The sequence below is a fragment of the Histomonas meleagridis genome (assembly GCF_020186115.1).
Source record: "Histomonas meleagridis strain 2922-C6/04-10x chromosome Unknown contig_30, whole genome shotgun sequence".
NCBI lineage: Eukaryota > Parabasalia > Tritrichomonadida > Dientamoebidae > Histomonas > Histomonas meleagridis.
Genome location: NW_027150858.1, coordinates 672,379 through 697,567, shown reverse-complemented (window position 1 = coordinate 697,567; position 25,189 = coordinate 672,379). Strand labels below are relative to the sequence as shown.

General features: G+C 26.1%; 3 protein-coding genes across 3 annotated transcripts; all 3 read left to right on the top strand.

Annotated features, from left to right (window-relative positions):
- Positions 1 to 19,235: 19,235 nt before the first annotated feature.
- On the top strand, positions 19,236 to 20,168 carry GO595_004958 (uncharacterized protein; the record flags this gene model as incomplete). The annotated part of the gene is made up of 1 exon (XM_067918147.1): positions 19,236 to 20,168. One exon carries the CDS (start codon positions 19,236 to 19,238, stop codon positions 20,166 to 20,168), a length of 933 nt encoding a protein of 310 aa, XP_067774976.1.
- A 2,136-nt stretch (positions 20,169 to 22,304) lies between these two features.
- GO595_004957 (CAMK family protein kinase) lies at positions 22,305 to 23,186 on the top strand (the record flags this gene model as incomplete). The annotated part of the gene is made up of 1 exon (XM_067918146.1): positions 22,305 to 23,186. One exon carries the CDS (start codon positions 22,305 to 22,307, stop codon positions 23,184 to 23,186), a length of 882 nt encoding a protein of 293 aa, XP_067774975.1.
- Positions 23,187 to 23,738: 552 nt separating this feature from the next.
- On the top strand, positions 23,739 to 25,022 carry GO595_004956 (ankyrin repeat protein; the record flags this gene model as incomplete). Its single annotated transcript, XM_067918145.1, has 1 exon — positions 23,739 to 25,022. One exon carries the CDS (start codon positions 23,739 to 23,741, stop codon positions 25,020 to 25,022), a length of 1,284 nt encoding a protein of 427 aa, XP_067774974.1.
- Between the last annotated feature and the right edge of the window lie 167 nt (positions 25,023 to 25,189).

Genomic DNA, 25,189 nt, shown 5'->3' with positions numbered 1-25,189 from the left:
TCCACGTAATCTTGTTTTAAATATACTTCTTTCCTAATTACAAATAATTATTAATTTAGAAAATACAAAAGAATATATAAAAATATTATATTGCATACCAAAGAACAAATAAAAAAGATTAACATAGAGTGAATAATCATTAAAGAGATTTAGTAAAATACATTTTTTTTAGAAATAACAGTTTATTGATATTATAATGTTTTATTTTCTTCTATAATTTGAGGCAATTGTATATATGACAAAATGAATGTATTTAATTCAATAAGAAGCGCATCTTTATATGGTTCCACTTCTTTTGATTTTATCCATTTATACAACACAAATGAATTTAAAAGTTTATGCTGTATGAAAAACCCAATCAAAAAATAACACAAACCCTTTGGTTCGAATGAATATAATTTCCAATACTTTAAAAAAGAATTTAAAAATTGAATCTGATTACATTGGTATTGCATCAAACGTGAAAAAAGACCATAAAGGCCAGTTAATGATCTAATCATTGAATCATATGTTGATTGTGAAATAGTTAAACAAGGCACTTGTTGATTTATAACTTTGTATAAATGTGGGAAAAGTGAATTCATAAAACATTTTGTAAACCGGCTATCGTACTTCAGAAAATTTGAGTCGATGACCGTTATGACTGCATTCAATTGTTGAAATGGAATTTTTTCCTCCAAATGCATTAAAAGTGAATGCCGTGATAATAAATAAGGATATATATTAATGAATTCATCATTCATACAGAAAGTATAAATAGAATCCGAATTAGGAAAACATTTATATAGCCATGAATCACCAAATAGTTTTGATGCGATTCTGAACACTTTTGGAATTTCATACTTCAAAATTAAGTTTTGTGTTACTTTTAATATGATATTAATAACAAATTCAGATGGCTTATAGTTGTCAAGAACTGACCGTAATATATATTTGATATCACAATGATTTATAATAAGATCAGAGAAAAATGTACATAAATTGTTGAATTCAATAACAGAGAGAAATCGTGGTTGTTTGATGGGGAAATGCGTATTCTCATCATATCTGTTCCATAAAAGAGTGTCACCAAAAATTTCATTGATTTCTTTAGTTAATGAACTAATAACAATTTCTTTCGAAAATAATGGATTATTAGAAAAATCTTTAAAATAAGTACAAAGGTAATTTGCAAAGGTGGTCTCGTTGCCTTTGATAATATCATCAATGATCTTAGATAATATTTGATGTAAAAATATGTATGAACAATATGGCTTCATTGATGCAGCTTCATTTTCAACAGCTTCTTTAAATGCCTCTGCTGTTGTAATCTCTGTGTTGTTTTCATTATTTTTAATTTTTTCGAAAAACTGATCAACTGAGATTTCAAATGGTGAAAAAGAAACCAAAAATTTCTTGTTAAGTCGATCGCAAAAATATTTTATATCATCAAGATTGAATTCTTTTTCTCCAGATTCGAAGTTGATAAGATGAATTTCAGTATTTGGTGGATATCCGAATAAATTTAAAATCTGAAAACACAATGAAATAACTGTTGTTTCTTTTGTTATATCTATTGTAATTGGTTCTGAAATTTTTGATAAACATAGTGATATATGTATTTCTTCCATTTATACCTTAACGGTCATTTGCTCAATATAACTTTTTCAATACGACGATAGAGGAGCAAAGCTCACACGAAAAAAGAAGCAAAAATCTAAATACAATAAAGAAATATTTAACAATATGAATTTCAATTTTTCACTTGTTTTTTATCCTATGAACAATTACAGCGATTAAGAAAGCAAGAATCGCCGCACCAATCACAGCACTTACTGCGATTCAAGCGTATATTCCTGGGTTTCTCCATACTACCGTATCACCATATTCGAAGACAGTGAGTCTAATTCTTGGATTTGCTTCGATATCCATTTCAACATCATATTCTAAAGTTATATTATTATTACCTTTTTCTAATATCAATTCATTATTTGGCTCATTATATTGTATATTTCGCCTCTTACGATTTCCAAAGTATCTGCAATCTGATGTATATATAAAATCGAAATATTCGCCACTACTTAAACTCATATTCTAAAATTCGATTTCTTTTCCGTTAATTGAAACTTTTGCATTCTTTAAATTGGTATTTACAATTGGCAATGCTTTAATCGGAGTAATATATATAGTACAACTTGAATTAGCTGGAACATTATTCATATATATATATATATTCATTGTTTGGATATGTTTAAAGTCAGCACTCATAATATATACTTGTTGTCTTATAAGGCCATTCAAAGTCTTCAAATCGATCTGCATCTCTTTCAAGCAAAGGAATTTCAAGATATTTCCATCCAACGAAATCTATAACTACATAATATTCATTCCATGATCTTGAATAAGTTGTAGGAGAAATTGGTTGAAGATTGAATACTCTCCTTTTCCATCACCATAAATCCAACAAGCAATTCCATGTAGAAATATATCTACCATAAATATTCCAAATTCCATCATCAATACTTCCATCAATATGAAATTCTTCTTTAGGTTTTTTGAGAATTTCATTTTCTTTATTTGTTTGAATTTTATTTCTCCTTAAAGTTTCCCATTTTTTAAATGTTTCCATTATGTCATCTTGTTTACCATTAGTTTTAGGAGATATTCCTTGAAAAGATATAGCAAAATCATTTGCATTATTTTTACAACATAAATATTCAAATTCATCAATTAATTGTGCATAACATCCATTCATTTGATCATTTATTCCCCACCAACCCATTTGTGCTGGTAATAAATTAGCTTTACCTCTGATATTAGATTTAATATGTTGATCAACAAAAATTTTTTAATACCCCATGAAGCTCTATCAAGTGCCCCATATCTACTATGAAAACTCCATGTTAGAGAATTCCATGCACTAGATTCTGTGCTACCAGGAGAATCCATAGCATAAAACATTGCTTTACGCATTTCGCAAATGCCTAATGATGAATTTGGCATTCCTTCAACACCATCATGATAAATATAATCAAATCCTAAGTTATATAATTTCCCAATGTTTTGTGTGTTTTCAGTTACAAGTGTAGAACCTAATTCAGGTTGAAAAGTATTATAACGAACATGTAAATGATCCAACTGTTCTGATGTAGAATGGGATGATACATTAGTACGAAATGCACCACGAACACAATTAGTAAATCCATAAGGTGGTTTTGTGTTAATAATCCTCCATATTGTATTAATTCATTACCAATTCGTATTACATTTCCTTGGCCACCATTTGACCAAATAATATTAAATGTTTTTTCTGGTGCTGTTGTTGTATATATTGTTGTATCTGTTTCAGATATTGATTGCGCAAGTTTATAAACATAATCTTTTGCTAGTCGTGGATCTGGTATAGGCGTAAGATAAGCATCGTTTTGATCAACAGCACCAGAAAGTACATGCAAACCTACGAGTAGACCTGCAGCATGAATTTTATCTATCACTGTTTTAAGTCCAGAACAACCATTTGGAAATGATCCTTAATTTGGTTCATAATGTCTATGAGATTGATATGCAGCCGAAAAATTCAACATTCCAATACCATATTTTAAAGTCATGTTAATCCATTGATCAACATTTAATTCAGTAACAGAAGCAAAAACATATGATTCAGAAGCACGTGGGGAGTCAAGTGCAAAGGGTTCTCCATGTGGTGATGTGGGAAAACCTTCAGAAACTACCATTTTTTGAAGTAAACTTCTGAAAACAGACATTTCCCAACAGTTAAAAAACATTTTGTATCATCTCTGAAGTGACCATTCAAGAATACCCAGTTAATATAAGACACAGCTAAAGTAACTGTGGGAAGACTAACATTTAATGTATGAATACCAATACCATAGTCATCATTTATCTGAAAACCTGATGAACTACCATTCAGATATGATGTGTAGAAATATGGAAACAAAAAACGTGTATCAGAAGTTACAGATGTTTTGATAATTTCATAACAAAAATGGGTGTTTTTTGCAGAAACTCTAAATATGATATAATCCGAATTTGATGCATTTATTTGAACAATATCTGATGTAACAGAACCTACCTTTGCAGAATTTGTTGGAACATTTTGGAGATATGCCATTGCACCATAACCATAAACAAATTGTTGATTAATTCTAATACTCGCTGTCTTCCTGAAATATTGATATCAATTCTAGTGTGAGAGTTTGAAAGTATTGCAATAATTTCATCACATTTGCTGAAGAGGAGAAAAGAAACCAAAAACATCCCAAAAAAGTTTTTCTCAAAACATGATTGAAACTTTTTGCATACCAAGCAATTTTTCTATGATTTACAACATGTAAACTCCCAATTTTGAACCCGGGTTCAGGAAAATATTTTCATCATATTGTTTTAACAAATTTTTAATTTGATTTTTTTTGAAAATGTTTCATGTCACATGTCTATAAATAAAACATGTGAAGTGATTTAACGTCTTTGTAAAAAAGTTAAAATTAAAATGTTATGGTTTTATGCTTCTTAACACTCATTTCAAAAATAGTTTTACAATAAATAAACATTTTTAAATTTATTTTCATTTTTATTTTGTAGTATTAGTTTTTCACATTAATTTTCTTCTTCATTTCTGAATTGATTTATTACTTTCGCTTTACTTTTTATATTTGAATATGTTATTTTACCATTGGCTCTTATTTTTTTTATTGATTAATAATTAGTTCCATGTTAATTAAGTGTAAGTGTGAAAGTTATCGTCTGTGATGTAAATAAGCCATGTGTTCTTTGATATTTATTCCTCATTATTCATCGTATTGAATGTATTAAAGACATTTGATCATATCCATTTAATATCATTATAAAGATTTTAAAGTTAATATTAACACAATGTAATGCATTCATGTTATGTATCATCGAAATATTTGATTTCAAAAGATTCATATCATATTTATAATTATCATTACAAAATTTACAAATATATAATATTGAAAATTATATTTGTTCAATGAATTTTTCTTCTTGAAAATCTTCGGCAAATGGATCTTCTTCAATATTTATGTTACTTATTCCTGTAGTAAATGTATTCGTCGTTTCGTTTTCATTTTCTTCTGATTTATCATTTTCATAAATTTCTTCTTTTTTATTTCGAATATGTGTCAATAATATAATTAATAATGTGATAATGACTATTACTATAACAATTACACAAACAGAAATGATGATAATCGTTGTTTTATTATCGTTATTTTGATTATTATTATCAGTGTAAAACATTGTAAAGAAATTGGAATAATAATTATAATAAGTAGAATATATAACAATCGTATAATTGTAATAAATAAATTCTGTTTCAATATATGAAAATGTCGAATGATTTATATATAATGAAAATGTTTTCGTTTTTGTTTCATAAATAGTTAATGAATGTGTAATTGATAATGTAACTGTTAATGTATATGAAAATGATAATGATAATGAAATATCACTTTGAAGTGATGCTGTAAATGTATTCGATTGACTAAATGAATATAATGCTGAGATTGAAATTGAATCTGAATGTGCATATGAATTTGATCTTGTATATGTATTTGATTGACTAAATGAATGCGTTGGAAGTGGTTCGCATGTTCCTTCTGTGTTGTTCTGGGCAACATCTAAATTTCCAAATTTACTTCCTACATATGTTGGATATGTGATAACACTTGTAAAAACATTATAAAATGCACCTTCAATAATTTCTGGTTCTGAATATCCATAATAATAAATGCATTGAAGTTGATAACAATTCCCAAATGCTGAACCTCCAATTTCTCTGATTCCATAGCCAAGTGTTAATATTGTTAAATTAGAACATGATGAAAATGCTGAATTTCCAATTACTGAAACTGAATTTGGAATTGTAATGTTTTTGATTGATGAACACAATGAAAATGCACTACCGCCAATTGTTGTAACATTTCCTCCAATTATAATCGTTTCTAAATTAAAACATGAAGAAAACACTGAACCTCCAATATTTGATACTGAGTTACCAAAATCAACTGAAACAACTGAATGCCATTCTGAAAATGAACCACTTGGAATTGAATATATATTTTCACTGATAATTATAAATTTTGTTATGTTTTGATATTGAGAAATTTCATAAAATTCATTTGAATTTATGATTATAAGTGTTAAATTATCTTCATTATATATTTGATAAGACTTCATGAAAAACATAACAAAAATTAAAATATTTTCACTTTTTTTCTTATCTTTTACTTTCAATGTATATTTGGTCGTTAATATTTTCTGAACTGAAGTTGTGTTTTTCTGATAAAATTTGATATGAATAACCGGAAATGTAATTGAAAAAATGATGGTTAAATGAAGTAAAGCATTCAAAATGTTTGGTCCTTCTTCGTTGTCGTTTCGCATCATAAAAAAATGTGAAAATTCACCCTTTATGGAAGATATATCTTCATAAGATCTGTTCGAGGTTTCCTCAGATATGCCATTTTTGACAAATATATCAATTTCAAAGTATTTTTCCAAAATGTTTGAAAAATATGTTCTTGGAATTTTTGGTTTGTTATTAAAATTCTGATGTACAACTATTGTAGATTCATTATATGGTATCAAATTTAAAAATAATTTGTTTATCAAAACTTTATAATTATTGTTAAATCTTTTATATTTTTTGTTCATAATTTCATGAATTGATGCATCCCCATCACATTTGTAAGTCATGCTTTTCTTGTTTTCATGGTTTTGTATTTGTAATATTTCTTTTTGAATGATATAAGGTGTAATAAGCTTTCTATCGGTTATAAATCGTTTCACCATGATCGAAATGCTAAATAAAAGGAAGGTTCTCATGTTTCAGCTTGTAATATATCTATAGACCTTCACCAATTATACATCGGCTATCTCAAAAGTTTAAAATCTCACGGTTAAACTTTTAAAAACCTGTTGTTTAATTGTCGTTTTTCAAACCAATTTTGAAATATTTCTATCGATTTTTTAAGACGACAATCAAAGAAACAGCCTTAAAACATTATAAATTCACTTTTAAATAACACAATGAATATATGTTATAGAACGGAATTTATGCTTTAATTTGGTGTGCCGTTCATTTATCTAAGATGTTTCCATCATCATAAAATTAACACTTTTTTAAAACATTGGCAATTCAGCTATTCATTGTTTGAATATTTATGATTTTATATAAAATAAACAAAATATAAGGAGTTCTTTATGTACAAAATCAATTACATTCTATTTTTATTATAAAATATTTTTCGATTGAGAATAATGAATTCATGTAAAGTTTATCCAGTCTCATTCAAAAGTTAAAATTCAATGCACTCACAATCAGAACTCAAAAATTAATGTTACTAATTAAACATCATAAAATTCAAAATTTCATATTTAAATAAACTAATTTAAACCATTTTAAAGTAAAAATGATATTATCGTTAATATGATTTCATTTTGTTGAATAATTTTATATTCGTTTATAAAAATTAAATTAATAAATGTTTTTTTATTACACATTTTATTCATAGCCAATTGTCTTCATCTTCTTTCACAATATCTTCAACTAAACTATTTACTTCTTCGATTTGCTTTGTACTTGATGTTGTAGTATCTTTAAATTGTAACTTTGATTTCGATTTTTCTTTCTTATTATTACTTTTCACTAAAAATATAACAATTCCAACAATAATCAAAACAAATGCAAATGATCCGCAAATAATTCCAATCAAAGCATTTGTCGTAATTCCATTTGGTGAATTTTCATTGGAAGTGTAAAACATTGTAAAGAAATTGGAATAATAATTATAATACGTAGAATATATAACAATCGTATAATTGTAATAAATAAATTCTGTTTCAATATATGAAAATGTCGAATGATTTATATATAATGAAAATGTTTTCGTTTTTGTTTCATAAATAGTTAATGAATGTGTAATTGATAATGTAACTGTTAATGTATATGAAAATGATAATGATAATGAAATATCACTTTGAAGTGATGCTGTAAATGTATTTGAATTAGAAAATGTATTCGATTGACTAAATGAATGCGTTGGAAGTGGTTCGCATGTTCCTTCTGTGTTGTCTTGGGCAACATCTAAATTTCCAAATTTACTTCCTACATATGTTGGATATGTGATAACACTTGTAAAAACATTATAAAATGCACCTTCAATAATTTCTGGTTCTGAATATCCATAATAATAAATGCATTGAAGTTGATAACAATTCCCAAATGCTGAACCTCCAATTTCTCTGATTCCATAGCCAAGTGTTAATATTGTTAAATTAGAACATGATGAAAATGCTGAATTTCCAATTACTGAAACTGAATTTGGAATTGTAATGTTTTTGATTGATGAACACATTGAAAATGATGAACCACCAATTGTTGTAACATTTCCTCCAATTATAATCGTTTCTAAATTAAAACATGAAGAAAACACTGAACTTCCAATATTTGTGACTGAATTACCAAAATCAACTGAAACAACTGAATGCCATTCTGAAAATGAACCACTTGGAATTGAATATATATTTTCACTGATAATTATAAATTTCGTTATGTTTTGATATTGAGAAATTTCATAAAATTCATTTGAATTTATGATTGTAAGTGTTAAATTATCTTCATCATATATTTGATAAGACTTCATGAAAAACATAACAAAAATTAAAATATTTTTCTGTTTTTTCTTTTCGTTTGCTTTCAATTTATTCAATAAAAATTTGATTTCATAAAAGAAAAAAAATCCCAAAATAAAAAAGTTATACATTAAAACTTGAACATTTTCATTGAATTTGAACATTTTCTTTATGAAATTATTATTCATTGAAATCGGTAAATGAGCTTTTAATGAAAAATGATTAAATGTCAAAGAAAAGAATTTGAAATAATGTTTAACATATGATATCGGGAACTTTAATAAAGGGGAATGATGCTGATATTCTTCAGTGATGATATTAAATGTATTTGATTCATTCATTTTTAGCATAATAAATTTTGTGACTTTAATGGATACACACTGCTTGTTATGGGCTGAGAATGGTAAATATGTATGCCCTTTAAATTCTAAAGTGAAATAAGGGGAATGTTTGAAAGTTTGAGAAATAGATAATTGATCACTAAAAATCTTTGAACCTGAATTTTTTTGAGAGGTTTGTAATGAGCAAAAGAAACACATGGGTAAAGCCAAAAAGAAAGAACACATTTGCGAGAAAACTTGAGAAACTTGCTAATAAATCAGTCAAAAACGATACAGAGAGTTTCAACCGCGCCGCATTTTCGTCGATTCATTGGTAAAACTTTTGTTGATGCATGTTTTGTTGTTTTTGCGATCGGAAGCTGTTTACAAAGCTGAAAACGTAATATTTTTATTGAAAAGTGACAGAAAATTCGAACCCTCGTTTCAAACAACAAAAAAAATGAAAGAAAGTGATATCGCTCTACATCAACGAACGTATTTCAAAACTTTACGTTTTTTCACAGAACTCGACAGTTTTGATTTAAAAAAAGTAAGATGATACATCAAATTAACACGCTTTGAGTGTTTACTAAAATAATTAGTGTTTTTTTACATATTGATAGATACATTATATGAAAATGTGATTATCAAATTCATTGTCCTTAAAATCTTTTGCAAAGGGATCTTCTTCAATATGATTCAGTTTAATACCTACCACATTGTTATTCGTGACATCTTTTTCACTATTTGATGATACTTCTTCGAAATTTGACGAATCTTTTTTGGATTTTTGCTGACGAATTACCAAAATAACAATTATACAAATAATCATTACAATTACAATTACGACACAAACAATTATAATAATCATCGTTTGTGTATCATTTTCATTGGTTTCATTATTTTCAGTCAAAATAAAATGAAAATATGAATAAAAACTATATGGAACTGTATATTGGAGAACTGTATAATCATAAAATATGAATTCAGAATATGTTAAATAACTATTTAAGTTATTAAATGTTAAAAAGAATGAGTGTGATAAAAATGTATTAACAATGATTATTGTTTCTGTTATAATAATGGTTTGCGTCAAAGTAAGTGAATAAGTAAAAGATTTATGATATGAAATATTTTCGATTAATGCTTGAGTATTAATATTTTTTTGGATATCTGATTTAGTAAATGCATTCGATAATGCAAATGCATTAGATTTGACAAAAGTATTTGAAATCGAAAATGTATTTGAATTAGAAAATGTATTTGAATTAGAAAATGTATTTGAATTAGAAAATGTATTCGATCTTGTAATTGCATCATTTTTATCCACAAACATCCAATTTGTGTGTTCATATCCAGATAAAAATTCATCATCGAAGGTCTCTATAATATATGTATCATCATTCAGTACTGCCTTAAATATAAAATTATCAATTTTCTGTGGAATAAAATACATTTCATATGTCCTTGTGCCTTGTTCATCATCTAGTGTATAATCAGAATCAGTAAAGTCAAAATCGTTGATACATTCTGAGTCATAATCAACACTTATTTCACCTGTGTAAATATTAAATGTTCCTTTGTGCCTTAAACCACTAATGTAAAATTTCCAATCCGATGCAATTTCACTGGAATCGAAGTTTCTAAATATCACAGTTATCGAAAGACTTGCCATTTTAGATTCAAATGTGGGGTTTACATGTGGAGAATTGTATGCACATGTTAAACCTATTGCTGAATAGATATTAAGCTGTTTCTTTATATCAGATGTTTGAACCATATTTGTATATATATTTACATTACCTTGTGGATCAGCATTTGAGAAATATGGATAATATGCGGACAAAGAAATAGTTTCAGTACTGTCTTCGAAATAAATATCAGTGTATAATTGATTATTGCCATTATAAGTTGCTTGTACATTTTTATACATATTTTCCATATCACTATTGGGTGAATGGGTAACACTTATGCCGAATTGGTCACCATCTTGTAAACCTTCAAGATTTTCGAAATCAATTACAATGTCTTGATCCAGTGAAGTAATTTTTGCCTTACTTATTGTTAAATGAGGATTTAATGCCTCATTTTTATTTTCACCAAATTGCTTACTTGTGGAATTTAAGGTAGAAAGTTGATGGTTTGATGCTTGTACTGCGTAGTTTGGATTTATGTTACCATTTGCATAAGGATTAATTTCATTTTTTTGAAATTTGGAATAATTTGATGTAAAAACCTTTTGCTTACGAACGAAATGCCCAGCATGTGTTTGAGGCCCAGAGTTTATAACTATAAGTACTTGTACTAATAAAAACAATTGGGAATAAATGATCACATAAATTTAATAGTTTACATCGATATTTGAATGGAACTACGTTCTTACTTTGAAAAGTTCAGCGAAACAGTTATTTCCATTCAATAAGTTTACAGTTATTTTTCACAACAAACATTTACTTATTAACCAGAAAATATTCCATATCCAATGCCGATTTCTTCGACATTTCATTACCGTTTTTGAATTTTATGATCAATTTCTTCAAGTTTTGCTGATTTATACAATCGAATTCAGGCTTTTTCCCAATCAATGACTTACCTAATTGTATAAATTCTTTTGCAACATGAAAACAATTTTTTAGTTCTTTTACATTTATTTCGTTTTCTTTAACTTTTTCATTTATAATATTACAACAATATTTCATCCATAAGAATATACATTCACTTTTCTCACTTTCTAAAGCAATTTGCATTATTTTCGAAGCAATTTCTTGTTCGAACATTTCGATTTCATTTGCATCTTCTAAAACTTCTGTGAAAAGTTCTGTTATTCGATTAAAAATTGAAATTTTATTAACGTTTTGAATTATTTCGTAAAAGAAATTCACGAAAACATTAAAAACGTCGGATCTACAAATTTTATTTTGTACGACCAATGAAAATTCTTGAAATATGAAAGAAAACCAATTTTTGAAATTATATTTATAATATAAACTACTTAAAGAAGTAATTAATTTAATATATTTATATAATGAAATTTGTTCAATTTTTAATACGAAATTTTTTGGTATATATGAAATAATATTTAATGAAACGTCATTAAATTGTTGATCCGAAGTTAATAATGATTGAAACAAATCGAAAATTACGTTAACGAATTGTATTTGTATAAAAGGCGCTTGTAACCAATCGATTAAAATCTTGAAGAAGTTAATTTGATTTTTCCAATATTCGATGAAAGAATTCATTTTATTAAATAAGAAAAATGATGTTTTACCTTGATTTATAATTATATATTGAGAAACGAATATTTTTAAGATTGTAATAATTTGTATTAAATCAGTATAATCTTCAATATCGAATCTATTTTCGAATTGTTTTGAGATATATTCGATGATTATTGATGAACATTGTTTCTTAAAGAATATTTCGGAGATAAATTCATTCATTGTTAATAATTTCATTGTAATTTCAATTGTAAATGACTTAAAATTATATAAAATATATCGAAATGATTCAAATAATAAATTCGATATTTCATTTGATGTTTCTTTTGTTATCATTTTATTTATTAATGATAAAAGAAATAATATTAATGTATAATTATTTTGTGACAAATAAAAACATTTTTTAAAGATTTCCGAATTAATAATTAAATTAGAATTTTGTTCACAGATAATATTAATTGATCTGAAGAATAAATTTATTACATTTTCTATATAATAAATATCAGAATTATTAATATTATTCGATAAACAATTTAAAAATGTTTTTAATGTATTATTATCATAAAAATTATTAATTAAATTATCCTTTAAATTAAAAAATAAAAAGTTTAATATATTATAAAGTGGAACTTTTGATATTTGTATTGAAGATAATTCAACAAATGCTGTAACAAATGTTGATTTCTTTGTTATAATTTGATTTTGTGATTTCGATTTAGATAATAACCAAGAAAGTACTTGGAAATAATTAATTGAAGGATATGTTATAATATTTTCATTATTACCATTAATTGATTTACAAATTTTTATCATATTTGGTATTAATAATATTAAATTATTAAATAATATATTCATATTATTAATTTCTTTGATATAATTTCTTTTATTTAATGAAAATAATGAATATATAAAATTAGAAATAGAATTCCTTAAATCATAATCAGTCGAAAGTAAATAATTTCCCCAAAAATCATTATTAAGTATAGTAACATTTGATGAATAATTATGTTTAGTTCGTAATATCTCGGAAGATCTATTAAAAAATAATGAAATTTTCGATTTGTTCCATAGTTTTGCTCGTAAATATGAGAAAAACCATTGAATTCGTTCAGTTTCATAATTATCTTCAAAAATACAATTAGCAGAAAAATGTGACGCTAATATATTTGGTGATAATTCTTTAAATTTTAACAAAAAGTTTTGATAACTTTGAATAAATTCGATTTTATTCATTTGAAATGTTAATAATAACAAAACTAAATCAAATGAATTAATTTCTGATAAGAAAAACATCGAATGAAATTGAAATTGCATAAATTGTTTTTGATATTCATTAATTTTATTATGTTTTTTAATTAAAAATAAAATGATTTCAAAAATAGTTGATAAATTTGTAATTAAAAATATTTGTTTTTGATTTTCTTTTGAGTTTTTAAGGAAATTAAATATTATATCTAAAATATCTAATCGATTATAATTAATATTTTGTAAATAAAATAAAATTGGTTTAAATAATTGATCCAAATTTGTATAATAATTTAATGAATTTGGAATTTCTTTAATAATTTCATTTATAAATTTTTCGGATATTTCTTTAGTTGCTTTTATTAATGATTTATTTATTAAATTTACTGTTTTCTCTCGAATCATTTGAACATTATTCATTTTTAACATATTTAAAAAAAATTCCGAATTATTACTTAAAATATAATTTGAAAATTCATTTTCATTTTCACATTTATCATATATAACGTTTAATAAATTTTCATTATTATCATAAGAAATAAATTTAAAGAAATAATTAAACAGAAATTCATAAAATTTTTGAGATTTTTGTTTTGAAATTTTTCGAATGAATTCAATAAATTCATTTGAATAAAACAAATAAGTTAATAATAAATTTTTAATTTCGTTTAAAAAATAATTTAATGTAATTTTAGGTAATAAAGTAATTGGTTCAATATTATTATTATTTTCATCATTTTGATTTCTCATTTTATAAAATAATATATAAGCATTATCATTCTTTTCACATTGTTTCGTATAATATTCACTTCCATTATTAAAAGTTTTAATTTCAAATCCACCGAAGCAATTTTCGATAAAGTTTTGATTGTTAATTAAATAAGCATTTGAATCATTTAAACAATACCATTGATTATTTCGTTTAATATAACTATAATAATGTCCACTTAATGCATAACCTGAATGCATTATAATCCCATTAATTTCATAATCATTAATCCTTTGATTAGGATCACTTAATAATGAACTAATATTAATGACGTTTTGAAATGAATACCAAGAATTTACTTTTTTAGATGTTAATGTAGTTATATCAAACTCAAAACGTTTTAATAAAATTATTAAATTTTTCGGTGCTTTTTCAATCGTATTATAACGATTTGCATCAATTTTTGGCCCATTTTCAATAACATATTGATTATTACCAGTTAAATTATCAGGGATTAAATATGTTTTATAACTTTCTTGTAAAGATTTATGATTCTTTACTTGTAATTCTAATGCTATAAATGGTGTAAAAGATTCGGATGTATAATCGCCATTAATTTCAATGATTTTATGTTTCGTAATACCGAAAATTTCATTATCAAAAGGTTTATCTTCTAATTTCTCATTTAATCGATCTAATATCATTTGAATGAATTCAAACGCATCTTGTTGTTCATGAGGATTAATAGGTGTATCATCCCAACCTTTTAATAACTTAACAAAAGATTTTGGATTAATTGAAGAATAAGGCGAATATAAAAGTTTCAAAAATAATAATTGAAGTTGTCCTATCCAATCATTATCAATGTCATTAGGTATATATTTAAAAACAGATTTTTGTATTATTGGAATATTAACTAATTGTTGAATTGTCGAATTTAAATAACATGTTGCGCCTAAGTTATTTAAACCTTTTAGTTTTTTAGGTTCTATTAATTTAATGTCAGGATCATATTCAATTGTTATAAAATCATTTAAATAAAATGAAAATTTTTGTATTATTATATCTAAAATTGTTTTATCTTTTATTATTATATCACTTAAAATAGAAAATAAATTTAATGGTTTTGGGATATAAACTTGTGTATTACATATTATATTATCAATAATAAATATTATAAACTTATTAATGTTTGGAATTGTTTCTAATTTGTTTATTATTAATCCAAATATTTCAAATATTCGAATAATAAAACATGAAGAAGCTATAGTTGAACAAATATTATTAATTTTAGAGATAATTTTCTCATCTTTATTATCTTTTTCTTGATTAATTTTATCTTCTTCAATTTTATGGTTTTCATAATAATCATTTTCAATATTTGGATTTATTATAAACAAATTTTCATAAAAAAATTCAGTCATTAAATTCCATAATTCTTCTGTTTTATCTGTAGTTAAAACTACATTAACTAATAAATCAAAATATTCATCACAAGTTTTATAAACAGAATTCTTTAAGTTATTAATTAAATAACTTTCATATTGTTTCGGATTTAATAATAATAAAATTTCAGAAAACTTTTTACGTATTAAAGAATCATTATTAAATAAAGATAAAGTAATTAATTCATCAAAACCTTTATAATTAATAATCGATTTATTTATTAATATTAATTCATATAAAATTGTATATAAATTTAATATTATATTAATTTTATCATTCTTTAAAAATGTTATAATCCATTGAATATAATTCGAAATATTATTTTCAGTTGATAAATTTATTAAAATCTTTTGTTTTTGTTCATCAAATTCTTTATAATTCTTAGAGTTGTTTAATAATATTATAATTAAGTTTAATATTAAATCAGTATTATAATCTTTTAATAAAAGTTTCGATGCTTCAAATAATATTAAAAACATTTTTAAGAATCCGCCGTTTTGATAAAAATTAATTAAAAACTTTTTATCATTATCAACTAAAATATTTCCAATGATATTTAAATAATATAACATATGATAAACTTTATTTATATCTAATAAATTATCCCAATTTGGATTTGGATCTAAAATTTTTTCTTTTTCTTTTTCATCAGTTTCTAAACAATTTAATAATGCATAAGCGTTTATTGATATTAAAACATTTGTATCAAGTAAATTAAATATTTCATTAAAATAAGGTTTTAATAGTTGTGAAGGAAACATTTCTTTATTATTCCATTCATTTATAGGTAATTGATTATTTTTTTGTATTATTTCAAACGTTTGATTATTTTGGAAAACATGATTTTGTTGAATTATTTGCTTTTCATATAAAATCGTAAATGAATCACTTGAAAGATTTAATAAATGTGAAATAATTTGATTAAATAAATTTACTTTTGTAACTCGTAATATTTTAATACGTTTTTTAATAGCGCCTGTTAAAAATATATAAATATAATTTTCAGGTTTTATAAATTTATTTTTTTTAATATTATATTCTTCTAAATTAATTGGGTTTTCTACATAACAAACAAATAAATAAAGTGTATATATTACACCATAATTATTTATATGGTTCATACATTTTATTATGAAACTTTTTATTGATTGTTCATTTTTACATCTATATGCTAAATTAGCCATAAATGAATATAATTCATTTACATTTTTATTCGAAAATAATATATTATATAATGAATCAATTCCATTTAATTCAAGTGTAGTAATTGTCGAATTAGATTTTATATTATTTAACTTGAAAAATATCGTTTGAATTAATGAAAATACATTCGAATCAATAGTTTCAATGTTGGAAATTAAGTTTAACATATTTAATAATGTATCAGAAGTCATATAATTGGATATGGAATGAATAAAATTACAAACTAAATCAGGAACAATCGAAAAAAATGGTTTAATGATTCGTTGTATTGATTGTAACTCATCAAAATATAAATTGTTATTAATATAATTTGCCATTTTTAATAACAAATCAAAAAAATTCTTTAAATAACTTATTTCAGGATTACAATTATTTAAAATTATATTAAATTCTTTTCGTGTGTTTTCATTATCTCTCCAAATGTAATATAAAAGTGAAATAGAAAATCCGCAATTTGTATTATTTTGTATGTTATTTAAACATTTATCTTTAATAATTTTCCATTTTTCTGAATTAATTTTTAAATAATTCGATATTGGTAATACATAAGATAATTTATCAGTCGAATTTTCCATCGATTTCCAAAATGTATCAATGATTTCATCTTTAATATTATCTGGTGTACGATATTGAATCATTGATAAAAATTGTAATGCTGCTGAAGGAAATTTATTAGCTTCAATTACAATTCCCCAAAATTCATAAACTTTTGTTTGTGGTACTGCTGCAAATATTCGTGGCCAATATGAAAAATATTTTTCAATCGATGCTGCATGTTGATTTATAGATATGATCCAAAGTTTCCGTAATGTCTCAGTCTCATAATAACCTTGATACCATATCTTTAATAATAGTTTTATAAACTCTTCAAGTAATGATTCATGAAGATTATCAATTAAATGGTTTACAATGTTTCGTTGATGTAATTCTTCAATAATGCTCTTACGCAATGTAAAGCGTTTATTTAAGGTTGAAAGTCCATAGAATTGCTTGGATAAAATATTAGATGAACAAAACACATATGAAATTAAGAGATATAAATTATCAATTTCGCTTGAAATACCAAATGGACCATATTCATATATGTCTTTAAGTACATTGGTTAATTTAGATTCGTCGATATTTCTAAGTTCGTTTTCATTTGGATTTTGGAAAAATAATTGTATTCGATTTTTGATAGAAGTGGAAATTAAATGTAAAACTTGGTTATCCAGTTTGGATTGGCATTGCTTAGTAATATTAGATATGATAGATATCGTTTTTATTGAAAAAGGTTGATGCGATTGAATAACATGTGGAAAATATCGAAAAGGATTAATAAAAACAAAAAACCCTATTGTAAGATATTTCAAGTATGGCACATAAAAATCTATGATATCATGAGCTATTTGAATACAACAATTATTCCAAAATTCTTTGGAATTTGGTAGTTTCTTAATTTCAACAAATAATGGTTCAAAGGCTTCAGTATTCCTTTGTTTTAAAAATAATACCAACAAATATTTTGAAACAATATTTGGATAAAGTGGATCTTGTTTTTGTATACACATTGTAAATGATTGAGATAAAGACATTTCTGCTTCATTATACTTTAAACTTTTGATAGATTCTAGGGATTGTTGGTATAAATTATTAAGATCATTTTCGCTCATGACTTAATCATCAACCGTTACGATAGGTATAAACAGTTTTTCAATTTGGTCATAGAAAAAAATTCATAAGAAGGGTTCAAGAATTCTTCTTACTGACAAAATGAATTTCATTTTAACTTATTATCATCCTTCTTAAGAACAGCATTTTTGTATATATATATATATATATATATATATATATTTTTTGAAATGTTTGTTAAACAATTGATTTTTTGCTTTTTTGAAGAAGGAAATTCAATAAACAATTTTGTGTCTTGGTAAATTATCAGGAATTAAATATAGAAACATTTCTTAAAGGAGAAATTTTTACTCATGGTTATTCATTAATAAAATATGATTTAATGTTAAAAAAAGCTCCAATTTCATTTTCTTATAGTTTATTGATTAAATAATCTATCTTGTTAATAAAAATTAGTGTTTTGCTTGCAATTCATTTTTTTCATTCAAACATGTGGTAATTCGATTTTATTTAAATTATTACTATAGGTTACAGCTATCATTAGCTAATGATTAACAAACTTAAAACAAAAAATAAATAAATAAACATATTATTAAATTCTATGAAACAAGTTTTTAAGTAGAATTTTTTGATATCAATTCCGAGAATTTAGTGCCCATACCTCTTCCATTCCATCAGAACCCGATTTAATAACGAACGGTTCTGATGATATAAAAATTCTGTGATTTTTAATCGGAATAAATAACCGCTTCACGTGTACTTTTTTGATCAAGAAGATCATTATCACCTTTATTCAAAAAGTGACAATTTTTCGCCATTTTTTTGATGAAAAACGGACCATATATTAGGGCTCCTTCTCCACAATGGATGCAAGGAGGACATAACATAAACATGTTTAGCAATCCAATGTATTCACGAAATCTTTATCCAAACATGGATCAAATTTATACCCTTGTAAAACGACTTACACTCGGACCCAATGAAAGAGCTGAAGCTCTTCATACGCTCAGTGTTCAAAGAGAGCAAATTCCCAATCTTGCAGTTCTTCTTTGGGAAAGTCCTGGAACAATAACAGCTCTACTTACCGATATTCTTAGTATTTATCCACATCTTACCTCTGTTTCTGCATCGTCCAATAGTGCTCCAGCTTCACTTAGTTCACGACTAGCAACTCGTGTTTGTAATGTTCTTGCATTATTTCAATGTGTTGCTGGCCATGAAGATACACGAATTCCATTCATCAAGGCCAATATTCCCATGTATCTCTTTCCATTTCTTCATACTACCAATCAAAGTCGTGAATGTGAATGTTTCAAATTAACCTCTCTAGGTATCATTGGTAGTCTTGTTAAGGCCGAAGACCACGACATTATCCAATATCTTCTACAAAATGAGTTCATACCACTTTGTCTACGTATTCTTAAATTTGGTCAAGACATGTCACGTATCGTTGCTGCATTCATAGTGCAAAAAATCCTTAGCGACAAAGAAGGACGTGCGTATGTCATTTCGAGTTCAGAGCGTCTTGATACTGTTCTTAAAGTTCTTAACGTTGTCATCTATAATATGGCGTCAAACTATAGCCAAAGATTATCAAAGAATATAATTGCATCATACGAATGCTTGTTACAAGAACCTGCGGTAAGGGAAAAGGTGAAGACAATGAACATCGACGCATTAAAGAAGGCGCAAGTTCCGCAAAGTTATGAAGACTTATATAATTTCGTGAATAAGCTTTTGAATATCGAAAGTCAGTAACATATACCATGATACGGATATATATTAGTAAAAATTCATTCACACATTCAGAAATTTAGATAATAAAAATGTTAAATCTTTTGGTTGTTGGAAGAAATATCTCAAAAAAATAAAATAAATTCAAAATCTTTTTAAAATTTCTGTCTTATGATTAACCGTTATGGACACGTGTTTCTAACACAGTTCGTATATGTTTTTTATTGATATGTAAGGGAAAGTTGTAATAAGGATTTTTAATCTAATTTGAAATGGATAATTTAAAGCAATTTCATGAATTTTTTGTCGAATTTAGTCTCAAATTATCAGAGATTTTTGAAAACATATTTATTCAAATAAATGATGATCAGACAAGGAAAAAAATGCAAAAAATCTTCGTCGTCGTTGCTATGAGGTTTTCACACCAAAGAAATACGACAATGAACTAAAAGTGACAAAAGAAGCAAAGTTTTTTGTGAAGTTTACAACTTTATGAGGAGCTCCTACAAAAGTCCTCCTTTAACTGTTGCAAAAGCACAAAAGCTTCTGTTAAAAACCCACTTTAGTGGTATACCTGTAGCAAATGCAGATGAATACCGCCAAAAGGCATATAGATCAATAAACTTCTTCATAACGAATAAATATCAACCTTCGGATCCAAACTTTGCTGAATGCATTTGCGACTTAAAAGAAGCTGTAGTAAAGATCGATTTTTCAAAGGAATTTAATGAACAATTGTTGAATAAATTATTCAAGGTTCTTATGGATTTCCTTAATGAATTAAGAAATTTCGACAAATTCCCTCAGCTTTTTATTTTAGTTGCAAGATGTGTTTTAAACTTTAGCTATCAAGAAGAATATATTATTTATCAATTATATAATTCGGGTTTTCCTTCAGTTTTTTCAACTCTGCTTACATGTCCAATGCCAACTCGCATTGATGAAGACATATATGAATCCGTTGCTCTAGCTGTAAGCAAAAGCAAACGACTTAGAGATTCTTTTGCAAAATATGTTCCCGATAATAACAAAGAAGGTGTCTTCAGCCTCAATGTTCTTTCAAGAAATATAAGGAGAAGTGATATTCACGAATCTCTTTTTTCTTGCATTATCAAACTTGTCTATGCATATTCAATCAATATTACAACTAATGAAGAAACACAAACCATTGTCAAATGTTTTAAAACTGCTCTTTCAAAGGACTTTAAGACTTCTTATCCTTATGCGATCTATGGCCTTATACATTTACTGAAGAATGCTTCAGCGATCGCACTTTATCACATCAAAATCAACAAAATAAACGAACTCATTCAAAACAGATTCAATGAATTTGACGACATTACGGTTGAGCACACAATTTATTACTATGGAATATTTTTACAAGAAACGAATTATTTGCTTATTCCAATCGATAATCTGTTAGACATATTACTAACTGATAAACAGCAAGTCATCCTTGCTGTTTGTTGGCTGATTACTGTGATTACTCAAGAAGATTATCAGAATTTATTGCAAAATTATGACATCAAAATAATCATCGAGAAACTGGTAGAGGTTTATGAAAACGCTTCATTCAATACAAAACCATTTGCTGGTGATGCAATTTATGAATTAACAAAATTACCTTTTTTGGATAATAATACTTTGGTTTATATGTGCTTGGATGGAATGTTCGATACTTTCGTGGACTTCTATCAATTCCCAAAGCTGATGGGAACAACAATCGACTTTTTAACATTCATCTTCGAAAAGTCGGAAGAAATGAATTTGCAAGGGAATATATTGGAGGCGTTTTCAAACGCAAATGGATTCCAAAGGCTATTCGAAGTAGAACAATCACAGGTACCAGAAGATGTCCAGGATAAAGTGTTAGCATTTGATCAAAAATATAATGTTTGAATAAAATTGAAATTTCGAACAATTTTTTTGTAGTTTTCGTTTAGGAGTTTTCTTGTTTATGCACAAAAGGTTCAATAACTTTTAATCAATGTAATCGTTTGATGAATTCACTGATTTTAAATAATGATTTGCCATTATTAAAAATATTACATAACTTAAGATCCTTATCATTTTTTCCAAGATCTTTTCCTTTAGACTCTTTTCAATTAAGAGATGGATTTATTTTTTTTTTACAAAATGAAATGACCGTTAAATGCCCAAATGCAACAAACGAGTTTAGGTACACAGAAAATAGATCCAAGTGGGAGATATTTGATAACTCCTTTGAGTACTGTAGGTGGGTTTACTATCAACAGAGCGAGTATGGTTGGACATGATAAGAAAGTATATACAGCTAAATCAATCGAACGTCAAACAATACCATCAACTAATACGATAGAAATGCTCAAGAGGGAATTCGAGATTCTTGGTTCAATTTCTCATCCGCTTATCCAAAAATTTATTGAAGTTAGTTTTGATTCAAAATATCATTATCAAATAGTTGAATCTGAAGAAGTTAATCTAATTACGTATTACGAACAAGACTTTCCTTTGATTGAAAATACTGCTCGTTTGATTTTCATTAATCTTATTGAAGCCGTTTCATTTCTTCATTCCCATCATATTGCACATCTCGATATTCGTCCTGATAATGTCTTTGTTATTGATGGTAAATTCAAGCTTGGCGGGTTTTTATTTTCCCAAAAATATGATGAAGGTGTACTTATCGAAGGAAACTATGGAACATCAAATTTTCAAGCTCCCGAAATATTTCTTAATAATTCATTCGATGGTGAAAAAGCTGATGTTTGGGCTTGTGGAATTTTTTTGCTTTCACTTTTAACTGGGAAACTTCCATTTGAAATGTCGAATGCGAATGACAAAGACGCCGTTGATGCAATTCAGCAACAAATTCTTACAAACATATTTAAATTTCCTGAATATCTTTCTGAAGATGTTATTGATTTGTTGAAACTAATTTTGATTAATGAACCTTCACAAAGAATAAGCTTAAAAATGATTATGGATCATAAGTGGGTAAGAAAAGATGGCGCAAGAGCGACTGGAAAGTTGTTGCCTCCATCAGTGAAGAGAGTGAATTAACATAATTTGTAATAAAATGTTTTTTGATTTCTTAAATGTTTTTATTGTTTCAGTATTATAAATGCTTTGCTTTATATAAAATTAATTTTTTACTATCACAAATTAATGTGTTTAGAGATTATTTGGATATTTTATGTAGTAATATTATTATCCTATCTAAATGCAAAACAAAAATGAATGAAAATCATGGGATTTACAGATGAGTTTTATTTTTTTTCTAACTTTCCTATGAAATATTTTTAGTCTGATTAATAATGATGATCATTTTAAATAGTTATTGGTATAAGTTTAATTTAAATTTTTATTCAGTTATTTATTGATCAAAATAATGAAAATTCGCAACAAACAATAACTTTATCACATAACTTCAATAAATTTTTAATTCCTGAATTAATATTCACCAAAAGCTCATATAAGAGAAAAATGTGATGTTACTTTATATCAATTTTTATAAATCATTGAAATTCTGATCCACCTTGGCAAATAACTCACATTTGCTTTCATCTAAAATAAACTTATGAATTTTGTAATGAAAATTTCTATTAAACACCAATGTGGCAACAAAACTACCAGAAGTTTAATTTCAAAGAGAACAATGATGCAATTATCGAAGCTATACTTAATGACGATGCTGACGCACTTGGTAATGTAGTTTTATCTGAAGACAATATCATAAATCAAGAAGTAGGTTTTGACAAATTATATCTTCCACCTTTCTTATCAAGTTCACCACCAGTTATTAGTGTTGCTGTTTATTTTAATGCTACCAACTGTGTACGATTTCTTATGGACAATGGTGCAGATCTTGATAAAAAAGATGTGCTTGGTCGCCCACTTATTCATTTTGCTGTTGCAAGTCGTTCAATGGAATTAGTTCGTTTATTTGATCGAAAAGAAGACACTATGAAGGAAACTGACAATTGTCAGAACATGCCTATTCATGTTGCGTGTCAATTTGGTTTTCTAGATTGTGTTAAGTATATTTTCATGAAGACAAATGCGTCTATCTTTAATTCTCGAAATATTGTAGGTGCACTTCCACTTTTAATTGTTTCATTTTATGGCCATCTTGAAATTCTTTATTTCATGAAAGAGATTGGTATCAACTTGCTTGAAACCAACTCGGCAGGTGCGAATGCTCTTCATTTTGCAGCGCTTGGTGGTCATCCAGAGATTGTTAAGTTTCTTATCGACATTGGAATTGATGTTGAACGAAAAACGCATGACAAAGAAACTCCATTATTCTTTGCGTGTCAAAATGGTTCTTTACCAACAGTCAAAATTCTTGTTGAAAACGGGGCTAATTTTAAACGGAAAAATGTTCGACATGCGCCTCTTATCGAAGCAGCAAAACATGGTTATGTTGATATTGTTGATTATTTTGTCACGAATGGGGCTGATTTAAACATGGAAGATGCGCAACAAGATAATGTTCTTAATAGTGCAACATCAAGAGGCCGAACGCAAATTAATTTGTTACGATATATGGAAACTAAAAATTATCATATCCCTTCATACCAAGCACGTAATATCTATAGGAATGCGTGGAAAAATAAGGACTTTAGAGCATTTAAATATATTTGCGATTTCCATCAAGATGTGATCGAAACATCAAATATCGAAACATTAATAAGACCTCATTATGATAAAAATAGAAACGTGGAATGGGAAAATAACGTGTTGTCGTATCTTTTGGATCGATTTTATAAATTCCCCGATTACCAAATGGCAATATTACAAAGAAAAGAACTTCCCGATGAAATGAAGGCAAAAATAGAGAAATGGAATGAACACAAAAGTAAGACAGCAAGCCCGAAAAGGCGAAATAGAAAATAATTATTTTTAAGTAAAAATTTTATATACTTTTGTCTCCTCATTATGGATTGTCAATTCATTGTATAACAAAACGAAATAGAGAAAAAGAAAACATTGAATAAACTCAAAATGCATTGATAAGTTGAAGAAGAAAAATTTGTGCGTGAAAAATAATGCGATATTTTATG